The sequence below is a fragment of the Furipterus horrens genome, unplaced genomic scaffold (assembly GCF_987537825.1).
Source record: "Furipterus horrens unplaced genomic scaffold, mFurHor1.1.pri manual_scaffold_4, whole genome shotgun sequence".
In the NCBI taxonomy this organism is placed as follows: domain Eukaryota; kingdom Metazoa; phylum Chordata; class Mammalia; order Chiroptera; family Furipteridae; genus Furipterus; species Furipterus horrens.
In genome coordinates this window covers 155523214-155539816 of record NW_028327174.1, presented here as the reverse complement: position 1 = coordinate 155539816, position 16603 = coordinate 155523214, and the positions used below count along the sequence as shown (strand labels likewise).

The 16603-nt window shown below is 39.1% G+C and overlaps 1 protein-coding gene across 2 annotated transcripts in view; it reads right to left on the bottom strand.

Annotated features, from left to right (window-relative positions):
- PIP5K1B (phosphatidylinositol-4-phosphate 5-kinase type 1 beta) overlaps positions 1 to 16603 on the bottom strand; it is a 326134-nt gene that overhangs the window by 78585 nt on the left and 230946 nt on the right. For both annotated transcript variants that reach the window (XM_090275861.1, XM_090275862.1), the window contains exons 12-13: positions 11162 to 11317; positions 6671 to 6815 (exon numbers count right to left, since the gene is read on the bottom strand). In XM_090275861.1, the coding sequence (XP_090131987.1) occupies positions 6671 to 6815; positions 11162 to 11317 (301 nt within the window). The remainder of the gene's footprint in view (positions 1 to 6670; positions 6816 to 11161; positions 11318 to 16603) is intronic.

Genomic DNA, 16603 nt, shown 5'->3' with positions numbered 1-16603 from the left:
GAATTTAAATTGATATGCCATATTTTGGGTGTTTGAACACTCAGTCTCTCACATTTTGGAAAGTGAAAATCTTCACTCAAAATCACAAGGGAAAAAAGAAAAGGCAAAACGAACGAGGGAGGAAAACTTGTGGGGATATTACCAAATTCCTTTGAAGGCATCATCTAAAAGCCATCTTGTCTGAGATGGGGCAGTATGGATGAGGGCAGCTGTTGAGGAGCTGAGGCCTGAGCATTAGATTCTATATCAGTGCCGTGGGCAGAAATCAGGGCTCTACTTTTTAGCCATCTGACCTCAGGAAAGTTATCTAATGTTGTAAAGCATCCTTCATCTGTCAACTGGAGAAAATAAATATAATGACTTTACAGTGTTGCTGTAACTTCATGCATGTAAGGAACTTAATACACTCTTAATATGATCCATTAATTAGCTATTATTGTAGTTATTATTATTAAGTACTATGACTGGTACTATGACAAAAAATTTCCCACAGCCATGATGTTTTTAATAAGGAAACTTAGCCAATGATTTCTAGAACAAACACCATAGGTAGACAATGACATAAGTCCATCACTTTACCTACTGAAAATAATTCAGTTATTCAATGGTGAAAAATGGCTCAAACACAGGGCCAGAATTCACGTTAGGAAGAAAACTACAACCAATCAGCTTTCTGTGCCTAGCACACATAAGGATAGGGTTGGAAGTGCTGGAGGCCTTGATGAAAGAGGTACAATGGAAAGAACAGGAGCCTTGGACCCCAGAGACCGGTGTTCCAATTTAAGTCTTCATAGCACATTATGTGACCTTGGATATGTCACATAATGCACATAAATAAATCTGTAAGATAATGGGTTTCTAACCTTGTTGGCCATGACTTTACTTGTATATCTTTACATTTGAGTGGTAAGCAATTTGTGGGGAAGGGCTTGTGGCCTTCCCTCCCCTAGGCTTATAATACTCTCTTAGCAGGAGGAAAGGGGCACAGAATTGTGGTCCGATTCACTGGATCAGCCTCTGAGACCCAGAATGTTGGATTCATCATTTAGAGAGCCTTTGAAAATGACCAGTGACTTTTCCTCAGACATATCTGCCCTTATATCACTCCAAATGACTCCAGGAACAGCCAACTATTAGAAACAGCTACTAGCAAAACAGGAGACTGAGCAGAATGGTGATGCTGGCAAAGGCATCTGGATGGTAAAGTATAAATACTTGGGAATGCAGTAGGACTTTTGATTCTTATGCATAATCAGAGCTTCGGCTTTGCTACCAACCATGCAGGAAATCATGAAAAGAATTAATATTCATGAGTGTAACTAATTCCTACAAAATTAAATTGTTCTTAACTTTGGGATAAAACACATTTGCCTCTGTATTTCTTAGTGCTTAAAGTTCTTACTAGGGAGGAGAATTCAAGGACCAAAAAATGCAGAATTTAAATCTCACTATTTGACTGGGAAGCATGTACCCACAACAGTTTCTCTACATTCCTATGAATTGCACACTCTAACACAGAAGTGTACAGTGAAACTTGAAAGTATGCACTCCCAATTATCAGGGTCAATAACATACACTTTTAAAAGTGATACTATTTTTTCGTTTCCTTTTAGTCAATTTTTGGAGTACACTTAAAAAAAAAAAGAAAGAATGGGTTGTCATTGGAGTTTTTGAGGTTACAAAGAATAATCCTTTGAAAAAAAAAAAGAAGAATTCTAATCAACAGCAGTTTCCCGCTGCAGTGTCTAATTTCGGTGTGGAGACATCCAGGCACTAATCAACGTCTTTCAAAGTTATGGATTCTAAAAAGACTGACAGAATGACAACCATTAGTTGAAGTATTTACAGCTTACTTAAGTGCAGATATATATAGCATAATGTTAAAAATGGAAAACAGACTACTTAGCCTTAATAGAAAAAAAGGTTCATAGAGAAAGAGAAAAACCCAAACATGAATTATAACATCAATATTCAACTCATTGTCTTTCCAGACTATTGGAATGAGGCTGGAAAGCTTAGCAGGCCAGACGAGGTTCGGAACACTGTATTATTGCCTCAAGCCACACCACCAGGACTAGGAGGGCTGTCAAGGAAAATGTGATAGAAACAAAATACGATCATTTCTTTTCAGTTAGCTGGTAAGGTTTCCTGTTGAATAGTCAGGGTTGGGCATGGTGGGTGGGAGAAACAGGAAATTGGTTGTCAGGAGTTGGTATGCCATCATTTCTCCTGAGGGTTCTTCAGCAACTCTGTCTGTTCTGCACCTTTTCCACACAGTTTCCCTAAGGCAGTGGCTAGGATCTGAGGCCTGTCTTTGGTGTCTCCTCCACATCAAGGCTAACAGCTGAAGTGCCCACAGGCAGCAGGAGCAGAGAGGAAGGAAGCAGGGGGTGTGACCTGGGGAGGAGTGCCTGCTTCTTCCCTCCAGCTGAGAAATGCCGGGATGCAGTGGAGTCCAGCGGTGCCACAGCTGCTGGTTTTTCAGAAAGAATCTGCATATTTTCACAAAACTGCTTCATTTTAAAATGTGAGCTTATATTAAAAACATTCTGGGTTCACCAAAATACTTTTGTCAGGCCTGCGTTCTGTGAGCAGGGCATCTACTTTATTGTGGCGGAGGCTGCGGGGCCACTGGTGGGCCAGCTGGGTGGTGTGTTCAGGAGTGATTTCAATGCCCAGCCCGGAGCGCGTGCCCCCAGCCTTTCCACAGCCTTTGTAAGCACCTAACTCCCTGCCATGTTACTCTGTGATGAAGCTAGAACTGTTTTTTGTTCTTGCAACTGAACCCAACCTGGACTGATAGCTGTGAAGTTGCAACTTGAAGATACAATGCCAAGGAGACTTATTTCAAACAACTCATTTCAGAAAAAGAAAGAGAAAACCATAGATAAAGCTGATGTTTTTCACTTCCAAACCAACAATAACCAGTGTCAGCATAAATACAAGTACCAAGACTGATATCATGGCCCTGGAGCAAGCAGAGGGAGGGCGAGCACAGGGGCTCCCGGGCTCAGGGGAAGGATGGGGAGTCAGCCAGAGGCAGTGCCCGATCCTGGGAAAACCTTCTGAATTCCCAACGGTTGAATACCTCTGGCCAAGACTGGATACCTGACTGCAACCACTGCCACCACAGTAGACAAAACCCTTTAATTTTTGTGCTGAATGTTCTAGTAGATAATTTAGTAGCATATCCAATTATATGACCCTGATAATGAGAACAGAAGCAAAATGGTAAATCATCACCATGGCTTCATGTGAGAATTGCTTTTGACTTTGCAAAGAACTTCCTGTGACTTTGCAACCATCTTTTGAAAGTCTATTTACATTTGAAAGCAGGACGTTGTTTCACTGGACAGTACAGATTAAAAAACACCCTTGTTGTTTGACTAATTTACATACAAATTTGGACAGTCATTGTACACGTTAATGTTAGGTATAAAGTCACCCTAGATTTTTCTAATACAAGGAAGCTAAACAAATTACTTTCACAGTTTAGGTGAGCTGAATAATTTATGATGGAGCCTTATCTGTTGGCCTTACAGCAGAGCTTTCCAAACTGAAACCCAAGGTGAAATTTGTGGCTCACCTGGCAATTTGTTTCACTTCTCCAGACCTAGACTGGCTGCCTCACCTGCTATTACCTACCCTGTATCTAGCCGAGAGAGAAGGAAACAGCAACAAAAAATAATTTCTATAGAAGATCCAACCACTAAACCTTAACTCATCAAAGGACCAAGCTAGAATCTATATATATTCATATATTAAAAATGAATCTACCATATTGAGTGAACCAAGCTGCTAGTCTGAAGGTGGAAAATGGCACTGTAAGAAGTACTTTATCTACACAAATTTGATCTAGATTCTTGCAGAGCTAGATTTCAATAAGAACTAGTTCAACATTTAACAGATAATTATTGAGAATGTATACACATCGGTCCCTGTCCTAAAATTAAAACTAATTACAAAATTGCATATATAAAAACAGAAAAAGTGAAACAGTTAATCCCACAATGTTGTGAACTCTTTGTGAAATATTTTTTATTCCTGGAAACAATGTTTGGGAATGTTTTGTTTAAAAAGGAAAAAAATGTCTAATAACTAATTTTCTATGTAAAAAATTTCAGTAACCCACCTTAATACTCAAATTCACATTAAATGTTTGGAATCACGGTATAGTTTCCTGGTTGCTGTTGTAACAAATTATCATAAACATAAAGACTTAAAACAATAAAAATTCATTATCTTACAGTTCTGACAGCTCAGAAGTCCTAATGTTCCTTGTGGTGGCTCTAAGGTAGAATCAGTTTTTTTGCCTTTTTTGGCTTCTAAGTTCCTTAGCTCATGGCCCCTTCCTTCACTTTCAAAGCCAGCAGTTGTAGAGTCTTTAAAGCTCACTCTCTCTGACCTCTGCTCTGGCATCACATCTCTTTCTCTTGACTCTAATCGTCCTGTCTTCCTCTTTTAAGGCCCCTGTGATTACAATTGACCTATCTGGATAATTCAGGACCCTCTTCCCATCTCCAGAGATTTAAGTTAATTACGTTGGCAAAGTCCCTTTTGCTATGTAAGGTAGTCGGCAGCCGTCCATCTCGAGAGACGATGGTGTAGCTTCTTAAGAGTCTATCTGCACCGCCGAGAATGGCTGTGCAGTCCGACTCGGGAGTGACATCGTATCTGTCTCCTCCCGTGTTGAATCGACATCTTGCGATGACGCTGAAGCTACAGAGCCTGGGCAGGGTGATATGGAGGGTCTGCTGTTGCCCATGCAGCAGACCCCCCCTCTCTTCGCAGCTGAAGGGTCCAAGGGAAAGACGGAGTCAATACAGCTTGGCTTCAGGTGCACCGCAGGAGTTGCCGGTGTTGACTACAACGTCAAACCGCCTTAGGGACTCCGGCTCCGGATTTTCTGTCGGGGTTTACTCCCTTAGCCTTTCCCCTGAAGAGGTATGCCGCAAGGCAGCGGAGGTTTTTTGGAGTCAGAGTTTTCCTTCTCTGATGTACCCTGACTGGAAGATCGAACCAGCGACACTTAGCTCGCAGGCCGACACTCAATCCACTGAGCTAAACCAGCCAGGGCCTATGTAAGGTAGTACAGTCACAGGTTCTGGGGATTAGGATGTGAATAACTTTGTGGGGCCATTATTCTGTCTACCATAGTCACCAGTGTCACTCATATGAAAAGAGAATATTCAAATATCTTTGCAGCTATCTCTGCAATATAAACCAAGAGTGCTTGTTTTAAAAATCCATTCATAAGCAATTATTAAATGAAAACAAAGAAAAAGTAAACAAATGGGAATTTATCAAACTAAAAAGTTTTTGCACAGTGAAAGAAACCATCAACAAAATGAAAATATCTACTAAATAGAAGAAGATATTTGCCACTGATACATCCAATAATGGGTAAATATCCAAATTAGATTAACAACTTAACAACAAAAAAACAATCAAATTTAAAAATGGGCAGAGGACCCAGATAGACATTTCTCCACAGAGGACATAGAGATGGCCAACAGACATATGAAAAGATTCTCAACATCACTAATCATCAGGGAAATACAAATTAAAATCTAAGTGACATATCACTTTGTACCTATCAGAATGACTATCATCAATAAATCACAAAACAACAAAGTTTGGCAAGGATATGAAGAAATAAGAACCCTCGTTCACTATTAGTGGGACTGTAAATTGATGTAGCTATCATGGACAACAGTATGGAGGTACTTCAAAAAACTAAAAGTAGAACTACCATTTGACCCACAATTTCACTTCTGGGTATTTAACTGATGAAATCCAAAACACTAATTTGAAAAGACATATGCACCCCTATGTTTACAGCATTACTTACAATAGCCAAGATATGGAAGCAACTAGTGCTCATTAACAGATGAGTGGATCAAGAAGATGGAGATATATATATATATACATGTATTACACAGCCATAAAAAATGAAATCTTGTCATTTGTGACATCATAGATGGACCTAGAAGGTATTGTGCTAAGTGAAATGTTATAGAAAGACAAATGCCATATGATCTCACTTATATGTGGAATCTAAAAAACAAAATAAATGAACAAACACAGCAAAGACAAACCCATAAACCCAGAGAAAAAATTGATGGTTGCCAGAGGGGAGGGGAATTGGGGGATCGTTACAAAAGGTGAAGGGATCAAGAAGTACAAATTCGTAGTTATAGAAATGACATGGGGATGGAAAACACAGCACAGGGAAATAGTCAGTAATATTGTAATAACTGTGTATGGTGCCAGGTGGGTACTAGACTTATCGGGGTGGTCACTTTACAAGGTATATAAATATCTAATCACTACGTTGTATACCTGAAACTAATGTAATATTGCACATCAACTATAATTGAAAGATACATTTAAAAAATTATTAAAATAAAAATGATGAAAGATTTGCCTTCTTCTACAGAACCAAACATAATGAGGAACTATAATAAAAAACCAGAAGAGATTTCCCTCAGATGCATTTCTTGCCACAGTAAAAATGAAGCATGTTCTCTTTCTCTTACTTACAGAGCAGGTGACGGGCACATCCTGGTTGTTAGGGACAGCATGTTCTCATTCAGAGATATTGATTGGCTAGTTGTGATGTTGACATGGTTAACAGCCAGACTGGCAATTTGATCATGCTAAATATTACCTGTTTGAATAAAGCGTAGTCCTGTCCTGTGGATAATGTTCATTGACGTATAAGGAAGAAGATGAAATTGTGGTGGTCAAGGAAGCAGCTTCAAACAGGGATGGAGTGCTAGGCACCAGGTCTGGCCTGTGTCGGGATCCCAGTGCTGGGTAACAAAAGCAACACACACACTCATGAATCTCAGTAATAAACGCTGTTTTCATGTCTATTATAATTTAAACAAGTCAAAAGCATTCATTGTACATACTAGGCTGCAAATTAAATTATGAATTAACTGAGCTCCTCTGAACTGCAGCAGAAATGTAAAATAGCTTCTTGCAAACAGGTTAAACAGGAAGGAAATTGCATTAATTTACAAAATGGCTTATGAAAATAACATTATGAATGTTCTTTTAAAAACCTAATAAAGTGATTTACTGTTTCAAAAGACGCCATAAAAAGCTCCTAGGAGCTTAAGGAGATAATTCAACAGAGATTAAAAGGATGACTGGCAAATGTATAAAGAGACAATGAACCTGCTTTCCTCTCCCCAGGATGTGCATATATCTGTGATTCTCAATTCAGATTGAAGAGTCCAGCCTTTTTAAGAGCCAGGAAACACTTGCTTCCCCAGACTGACAGCCAGCTAGCTACACCTTAACCACGTCTGAGCCCACACATATCTCTGAACACTAGCCACAGCTCTTCTTGACACCATATTTTAACAACAAGGCTGCCTTTTTAAAAATGAAAAAACTCCTGTTTCTTTTTTTAATATGTAGGTGCCTATGAAAACACTTATCCATAAACCTTCCTCAACAGGAAAGTGGAATATTCAAGGCTGAGCAGCAATGCATGCCCAGTCTCAAGGCTCTATGTGGATTCTTATTTTCTTTTTTTAGAGTTGAATCTGGATCATTTAAAATCACCTTATCCTAAATTTTAGACAAATTTACATCCATTATTGGCCTGTTAGAGATAGTCCTTTAATTAAAGGTCCAGTCGCACAGAACAGAGCTTCCCCAAAGAGAGACATCCAAGTCCCCAGAGAGAGAACACTGTGGACATAAGAGGCAGACAAATCCTGTCCTTGAAGTTCTGCCGTAGCGCTCATGCTGTTTTTTCTTAAACCTATGTAGATATATTAGTTTTCAATTTTTATTGAGATAGAATTGACAGATAACATTGTACTACTTTTAGGTGTACAACATAATGATTTGATATATGTGCATAATGTAAAATGATTAACACAATAGATTTAGTTAACATCCATCAGTACTCAGAGTTACAACCTTTCTTCTTGTGATGAGACCTTGTAAGATCTAGTCTCTTAGCAACTTTCACATATACAATACAGTACTGTTAACTAGTGTCACCAGGCTTTACTGTGGATTCTTTTTAATCATTCCCCCAGACTAAACTAAAACAGACAATAATAAATACAATATAACTGGAAGTTGTTTCTGGCATTCTGTTGTTATAGGCACAACAGACTCAAAATTATGTATTTTCGGGCCGTGTGTGTGAATGGAAACTGATCCCAGCAGGCACTATCATGTGAGTGTAAGGTTTGGATTTTGGATTTGAAGGGGTAGAGATGGAGTGGTGGGGCGAGGTGTGGAGGGAAAAGGAGGTACCCACCAAAGGGCTGGGCTCTGGACTAGGAGACTGGACACACATTAAAATGTATGAGATGGTGCAGCTCTGCCTCCAATTTAGGTCAAAATATAGAACTGTCCTCATGAATAACAAGGTAATCATATAAAAACATGAGTAACCAAAGTGTGCAGCATACAAAAACTAGAAAAGCTTCCATTTAATGAGAAAGCTGGCTAGCAATCTTCAACCTAGTTTATCCCACCTTCTCATTAACTACAGGGAAAAATATGAACACTCAATAATACTGAAAATTGGGTCTGAAAATTAACCACATAGCAGAGCCCAATGAATAACCACTAAATATAAGGCAGATGAGCTGAACTGAGACCTAAAGCAGGCTCAGGTTTCGGGCACACCCAGCTGGACATCGTAAACCAGAAGCTACCTGAGTGATATAATACAGAAAAACACTGTCTTTCCAGGGACTTGGGCCTGGGGGCGTGACCCCTCAACCTCTTAAGAGTATCTCTGAGACAGAGAACTGTATCCTTCAGTATTTTTTTTTAACCTGGGATGGTAGGCAGAATTCTAAGATGATCCCCAATGGCCTGCACCCTGTACAACCTCCCTTTGAGTGTGGGTGGAACCTGTGAATATGATGAGCTATTACTCCTGTGAGGATGGTATCTGCCATGGCAAAGGGAACTCCACAGATATACCTGTAGTTAAGGTTACTAATCAGCTAACTTTGAGTTAGTCTAAGGGGAGATTATCCAGGTGGGCCTGCCTTAATCACATGAGCCCTTTAATTCTGTGTCTCTTGGTCAGAGATGGTGATGTCAGAGGCTCAAAGTGTGAGGGGGTAGCATGGCAAGGAATGTGGATGGTCTCTAGGGCCCAAGTGTGGCTCTCAGGTGTGACACAGAAAAGACACAGAGACTTCAGCCCTACAACTGCAAGAAAATGAATTCTGCCAACAGTATGATGAGCCTGGAGGAGGAGTCTTCTCCAGCGCCTCCATGAGAGAACTTGGCCCAGCTGAGATCCTGATAAGCTGTGCCCAGAGAAACGAGGTGAGCCTTATCAGTCTTCTGACTTAGAGAACTGTGAGCTAATAAGTGGGGGTTACATTTAGCTGCTAGCTTTCTGGTACTTGTTACATGGAGATAGAAAACCAACATAACTAAGATATACTGAGAATGACAGAAAACTGATGATGAAAAACTAGAGGGAAATTTGGTGATGACTTGGGTGTGTTATGAAAGGGGAAGGCTCCAAGTACAGGGCACTATAAAAAAGTCGAACTTTGTAACAAACTTTGTGGATGCAGAGAATTGTCAGAACAAACTCATTTTAAAATAGTATGTTAACGTTTTCAAAGAGTACACTCAATAGGGTTTTCTTCAACTTTCAGAAACCTTTTCACATGAAGTACCTTTAAATTTAAGCAATAGGTCCAAAAGTTTCTCTGAAAAAAAGCACACTATGTGCACTACTTTCTATGTTTTCTGATGTTCTGGATGCTCTGTAGTATGTTTATTACCCAGCATAACACCTGGACTTACTGCTTTCACTTTAGAAGTCACACTGAGCATATTAGTGGAAAGTTGAACTAACAGTTTAAAAATAAGTTTTTTCTATTTCCCAGACTGCAGACACCTTGAGTTTTGTGTGTTCTATAAGGAAACCAGGTGTGTGGAGATGGCAAGGCAGGTATGCTCAGGGAAAGACGTGGGTGTCGCCAGAGACTGGAGCCATCAACTCAGACAGAGGAGCAAGGGCTGTTCCGGGTAAGAGCAGGTTTATAGAGACGTGAGAAAGAAAGAAATCCCACACAGCACATATGAGTAAGTGCTGCAGAGAACAGGAATAGTACCCTATTCTAAATACTCTAAGGAAAAGAAAACCCCCAGAAGACTTATAATCTTCTACAGGAAGTAGAAGAAATTTGCAAGAAATGTTGGGATTGCCAAAAGAATATACTGGTTGAAAAATCTAAAATGTCACTTCCTCTTCTAGGATTACAAGAGAAAAACCAAATGATCCACTCAATGGGTTAGTGAATATTATTTGATAAAAATTCAACCCTCATTCCTGATAAAAACTTTTTAGCAAACTAGGAATAAAAAAGGAACTTCCTTGGCCTGATTATGGGTATCAAAGAGAGCAAAGGTCTTTCTTCACGGTGACGCATTAGAAGCATTCCCTTTAAAATGAGGACAAGACAAGGCTGCCCACAGCCACCACTTCTATTCATCATTGTGCCAGAAGTCCTCCCCAGCAAGTAAGAGAGGAAAGAAAAAAGATGTGAGGTCTATGCAGTAGCAACAACCAGCCAGAAAGCCCAAGTCCTAAAAAGATACTATTGGAAAAGACAGAATATATATCTATGTCTCTATTTCTACATTCATCTGAGAAATAAATCTAACAAAAGGTAGGTATGTATGACATGCAAGTAGAAAATTTTAAAACTGATTAAATTCATTAAAGAGGGCCTAAATAAATTGATAATTTAGTTATATTGTGATTGCATGTATATATGTGTTGATATGTATATAATATATATATATCTGTCTGTAAAAAATATATATATACATGCACAGAACAAGGTCTAGTAGTAAAAAACACCAAAATGTTCAGATTTGTTACCTTCAGGCAGTGGTATTATAGATCCTGTTTTGAATATTTTACTACCTTATAATTTATTTACCATAAACCATATATTGTATTATGTGTTTTAAAAATTTTATATTAACTGTGTCATACTGTAAATAGTCTTTAAAAGTTATTTAATGGACTCTGTTTCTTAGAACAGATATTTTGTAATTTTTCTACTGTGAGTTTACATTACTTGTATACATACAATAAAATCACAAGTACTTTTTCCTTTTTTTTAAAGTTACATGTTTTTACCTTCTTCATCAAGGCTGCTAAAACTCTGTCCTTCTGTCAGTAAATCCCGCTTCTCATTCTTCCAATCCTGGTCTACTGAGGACACGACCTCCTGCGAGGTCGCCTTCAGGGCGGCGATGGAATTGCACCGTTTTTTAGAAGGCGAGGCCTTCAAAGCTAGACGAAAGAAAAAACGAGAGACAAATGAAGATACTTAGTGTAAAACCACATTAACGTTTTATTTATTAAGATGTTATTTATTCTTTATTATTAACATTTTAGTCATCATCTGAGTAGGATGCAAGAAACTTTGCTTTATATATGTGAGGACAGGGAGATGAAATTGTGTTTTGGCAATTTTATTTGTTCAAAGTGACTTGAATTAAATTACAATATCCTAGAAATAATTCGAGTGGAAATGTCTCTCCAGGTTTTTATTTGAGGTGAAAATCAAATGTTTTGTAGCTAAAGAATTATTTTCCTCCTCCAAGCAACATTCTTTTTCTTTTTTTTTAAGTGCAGGGAGGAGGCTGGGTGGGCTGGTAAGCACAGATGGTAAACACAGGAGAATTCTCATGACCCTAGTTTATTAACTTGGGACTGGGAATTTCTGACCATGCCAATGTTTAATCTCATACTCATGCTGCTCAAATTAGCCAAGTTACTTCCGGTTGGTTTTTTCTTGCAGTGACTTTACACTGAAATTTCCTGCCCTTTGGGTCTTTTTTAGATCATGGTTATGTCAGATGTATAATTCACTTCTGATCTTTGTCCAAACAGCATTCTACAACTTCAGAAGTGTGCTGGGAACCTGAACCAAGGCAAATGTACTTCCCCATCAACCATACTCGCTGAAGGCTGTGATTTTATTTCCGATATGTCCAGTGGGTACTGCTTCGGCTGCAGGTGGACCATCCCTGTCTATATTTAGTCTTTGCTGCAATCATTCTTCTTGGCTTACCATGTTATAGAGTTTCCTTGGAGGGCAGGGGGAGAGGAAAGTTGAGGTTTGTTCATGCTTTCTACTGAACCTGTTTTCGGCCGTGTCTCTCCTCCTCTGGAGGGCTGCACATAGGAGTAACCTGACAGCAGATGCATTACAATAATTGCGTTAGGCCTTGGGAACCTCAGAGCATAGGAGCCTTCCCATAGGCAGTCTGCAAGTGCTTTATTGGGAAAGGACTTTGGGACACAGAAATGTGGGAAGAATAGAGGGCAGTCTCATCACTTAAAGAGAAGAGATAGTTTATGTGTCCCATGAGCAGTGTTATCATCATCATAATATAATCACTGTTATAAATAACTTTTATAGAGGGCTTTGGAGTTTGGAAGCCAGCATTCATATTCCATATCTCCAACTATCCCTGTGGTTGAGGGAGATATGCCCTTTCATAGGTCCAGAAACAGTACAAACATGACCTGCTCAAGGACACAGAGCTGGAAATCATGAAACCTCAGGTGTGTTTTTCTCTTAAGTTATCTAGTTGGGGGTTCATTTCCTAGCTCGTTTATCATTCTATTTTCTGGTTCAAGCGAAGGGAAAATAAGATAAAACTAGAGTTTGTTTATCTTTGAGGGGAGGAGATTTTGAACATTTAAAAACTGATCAAAACTGTTTTTTTATTTTTTTCAAAATTGTTTTTAATGGTAAATAAGGGGCCCAAATAAACCACATTTTCCTTAACCTCTCATCCTATCATTATAGTGGTCACACTTGCTTTACAGGTCTGAAGTAATATCTCAGACACTGGCTTTTGCTTTAATACTCTATCTGCTAATTTTTATAACCCCCCAACTTTGTATTACAACATAGTATTCTCAAACTTCTAAATTAGAGAATCTCAGCTGTGATCCAGGGACCACCAGGAGTACCTGAGACCTTCTCAGTAGGTCTGCGATGTTAAAACTATTCTCATAACAATATTAAGACATTATTTGCCTTCTTCACTTCCATTCTCTGGTGAGTTCTCTAATGCTATGTGACCTGTGATATCACCACAGGCTGACTTCAGCGGTGGGCATGTGGACCTAGATGTCTTCCATTGAGCAAGAATTAGAGATTTGAAAAATAAAAATAAAACGATGCCACCCTTATCACTCTAAATTATTTGATTTTGAAAATAATTTAAAAATAAAGTGGAAAATAAAAAAAATTTATAATTATTTTATTTAAAAAATTTACTTTGTTAAAATTGACTTATGTTAACATGCATTTTTATTGTTTCCTTTTAAGAATTAATGGATAGTTAAAATTTTCCTCAGTTTTAAATTCTAATATGTTAAATATACATAGATATAACTCACATAAATAAGAGTGTCAAGTGGTGTTGAGAACAAAAGGTATGAGAATTGCGTGATTCTTTGGTCAATATTAATTCTTAAAACTGAGAAGCAGCTAGGATCAAAACAATGTTGGCAGCACCAAGAAAAAAAAAAAAGTGAATGAGGGCAAGACACCCAGAGAAAATGTATGTACTTGTGGCTCATACTGGAGCAAAGGCCTGAGCCCAGAAAAATAGCTCTTTGTTCATTATCAGTATCACATATGATGAGGAGCAGAGAGGACCCCAAAACAACCCCTGCCAGGACCACACAGTACATACAGAAAGCATTTACTTTTCTCTCCGATGGTGAATCTTCCTTAAAGGAGTTATCAGAACCTCAGTCAGCAGATAAGGACTCAAATCTTGGAGAACTGAATACCTCAGGGGTTTCTTTTGATGGGGGAAGATCTTAAAAGATGATCTGGGTTGTTGGTTACTTTGTTTTGTGCCACAGACACTCCTGGATTTGTTTTGGCTATACAATGTTTGGGGATAGGTATCCCATGTCCATTTCCAGTCTTACGCCCTGTCACTCAACTGCCTCTACACCTTACTGCTTTCCTGCTCACCCACCTGCCATTCCCTGGACCTACCCCCAGGCCTTTGTATATGCCATCCCTTCTCCTCCAGATGCCCTTTTTGCCTCTTTTCCTAATAAACACTTATATTTTCAGGACTTAGTTTAAATATTTTTCTCTCTGTGAATCTCCCTTTTGGAAGAACTGGTCTTATTTCTCTCTGCGTACCTATAATAGTGTATGCAAAACCACTATGCACAATTACTTTATTATATTATAAATCTATAACATGTTCCAATCCTTCACCCTAAACAGACTTTTTATATTATTAATGTTTAGCATAGTACCAGGTATGTAATAGGTAGGTGCTCAAATATTGGTTGAATGACTGTATTCTTGTCCTAAAAATTTAAGACTGCTGATTGCTAACAAATTAATGTACTATTCTAGTCCTTTCAGGAAGCTAAGTTTTAATACATTAGATATAGTATCTGAGTAGAGAATTTCAATGAGGTTTCAACATTATGGTGACTAATATTTTCAGAGGAATTTATAGGATTTTACAGATAATATTACATTGGCAGCATGACTAAATTCTGGAGTGAGATTAACGGATTTAAGAAGGTTAAACAAACTGATTTGAAAAAAAGAAACTTGATGACCAGGTACTCTTTTCTTGGAGATTGAGTCAGGCATTAAGAGCTTTAAATTAATCACAGTTGATGAAGCATCTTGAAGTTGTATTTTAACTCGTCAATTTTACTAATTAAATTGCTATGCTTTGAAATGCTGAAGGACATGAAAAGTCCATTCATTTGTTCAATTACTCATCAAAGAGTGACTGAGTGCCTACAGTGTGTCAGGAGATGTGCCAGGTGCTAGGAATAGTCACTAGTTCTAGAGAACTCACAGTCTAGTGAGGGAAAAAGAAACAGCTTATTACAGCAGCGTATGGTTAAGTTCTATGGCAGAAGCACTGTCTAAACTGAGACCTGTAGGAACACCAGGAGAAGGATGGAAAGAGATGAAAGGACAAGAATGTGAAGAGATGTGGAGTCAGCCTGGAATGTCTGGGGTTAATGAAAGCGGTTCAGAGCAGCAGGAGCCTAGAGGAGAGGGTATGGCATAGAATGAGGTGAGAGAGACCTCATGGGGGAGGGAAAGAACGGTCACATCACAAAGGGACTTAGAAGCCAAATTAAGAATTTTGTGTACTTTGACAACAAACTCACGACTATCAACAACTGAATCTAAAAAATGAAAACAAATGAAAAACAAAATCCAGCTAAGTAAACCAGAATAGGAACAGAATCATAGATATGGGGATCATTTGGAGGGTTATCAGCAGGGAGGGGGAAGAGGGAGAAGTGGGGAAAAGGTGCAGGGACTAAGAAGCACAATCGTTTGGGACAAAATAGACAGGGGGAAGTTAAGAATAACATAGGAAAGGGTGAAGCCAAAGAACTTTTATGCACGACCCATGGACATGAACTAAAGGGGGTGGGATTGCTGGAAGGAAGGGGGGTACTGGGTGGAGGGGAGCAAAGGGAAAATAATTGGGACTACTGTAACAACATAATCAATAAAATATACTAAAAAAAAGAAAAAGAATTTTGTGTACTTTGAAATTCATGGAAATAAAAAAGTAATTATCCATGGGAGGCTTTTAACTGGTAATTAGCAAGAGAACATTTATATGTTAAGCTGATCCCTCTTGCTGCAGTGTAAGAATAGATTAAATAAGAACACGACTGGAAGCAAGAGACCAATGTAGGGCCACAACTGTATGCAAAAACCCTCAAAAAGCACAACCATACATGCACACACAGACAGCGGTTGAAAGAAGGGGATGAATGCTCAGTTCTTCAGAGTGAGACTAGGTGTTGGTGAGTGACTTCATGTGGGCGGTAAGGAAAAGGAAGGGACCAAAGCACAGTGCCAGCACTCCTGGTTTTGCACAACTGAGCAGATGGTGGTGGCATTCAGTGAGGTGTAAACTCGGGAAGTCAGGCAGATTCTGGAACAGGGAGCAGTCAAGTTTAATTTTGAGCATGTGAGCTTGTGGAATTTGGCGGACACTAACTGAAAAAGTTGGGTACACAAGAAGGTTTGTGCAAGGTGTGGGGAGTGAGTTAGAAGTGTTCAGGTAGGAGTGAAGTCTTGGGAGATTGAGAAATCACCCAGAGAGAGCTGTGCAAGCAGGGGAGACAAAGTTGGAGACTAGACTCTTGTGAACACACACATATAAGGCAGAGATGAGAAGTCTGAAGGAATCCAAGGGGGAGCAGGGGAGGCTGGAAGGGAACCAGGATGGTCCTCAAGTTATGACAGACATGTGAAGAAAATCTTGCACAGAGAACTGACATCAGTGGTCTCAAATACTGTAGTTTTAAGAAAAGACTCAAAGTTACTCAATGGCTTGAGCAGTGACTGTTGACGATTTCAAGAAGAATACTTCAAGTGTAGTAGTGAGGTCAAAAGTCAACTGGAGTGCACGGAACAGTGACAAGAAATAAGGAAGTGAGACAGCAACTGGGTCCAATTCTTCAATAGTGTGACAGCAAAGGAGGAGGAAGATGCACCAGGAGCTGGAAGGAGATGTATATCTGAGGGGTTTTGTT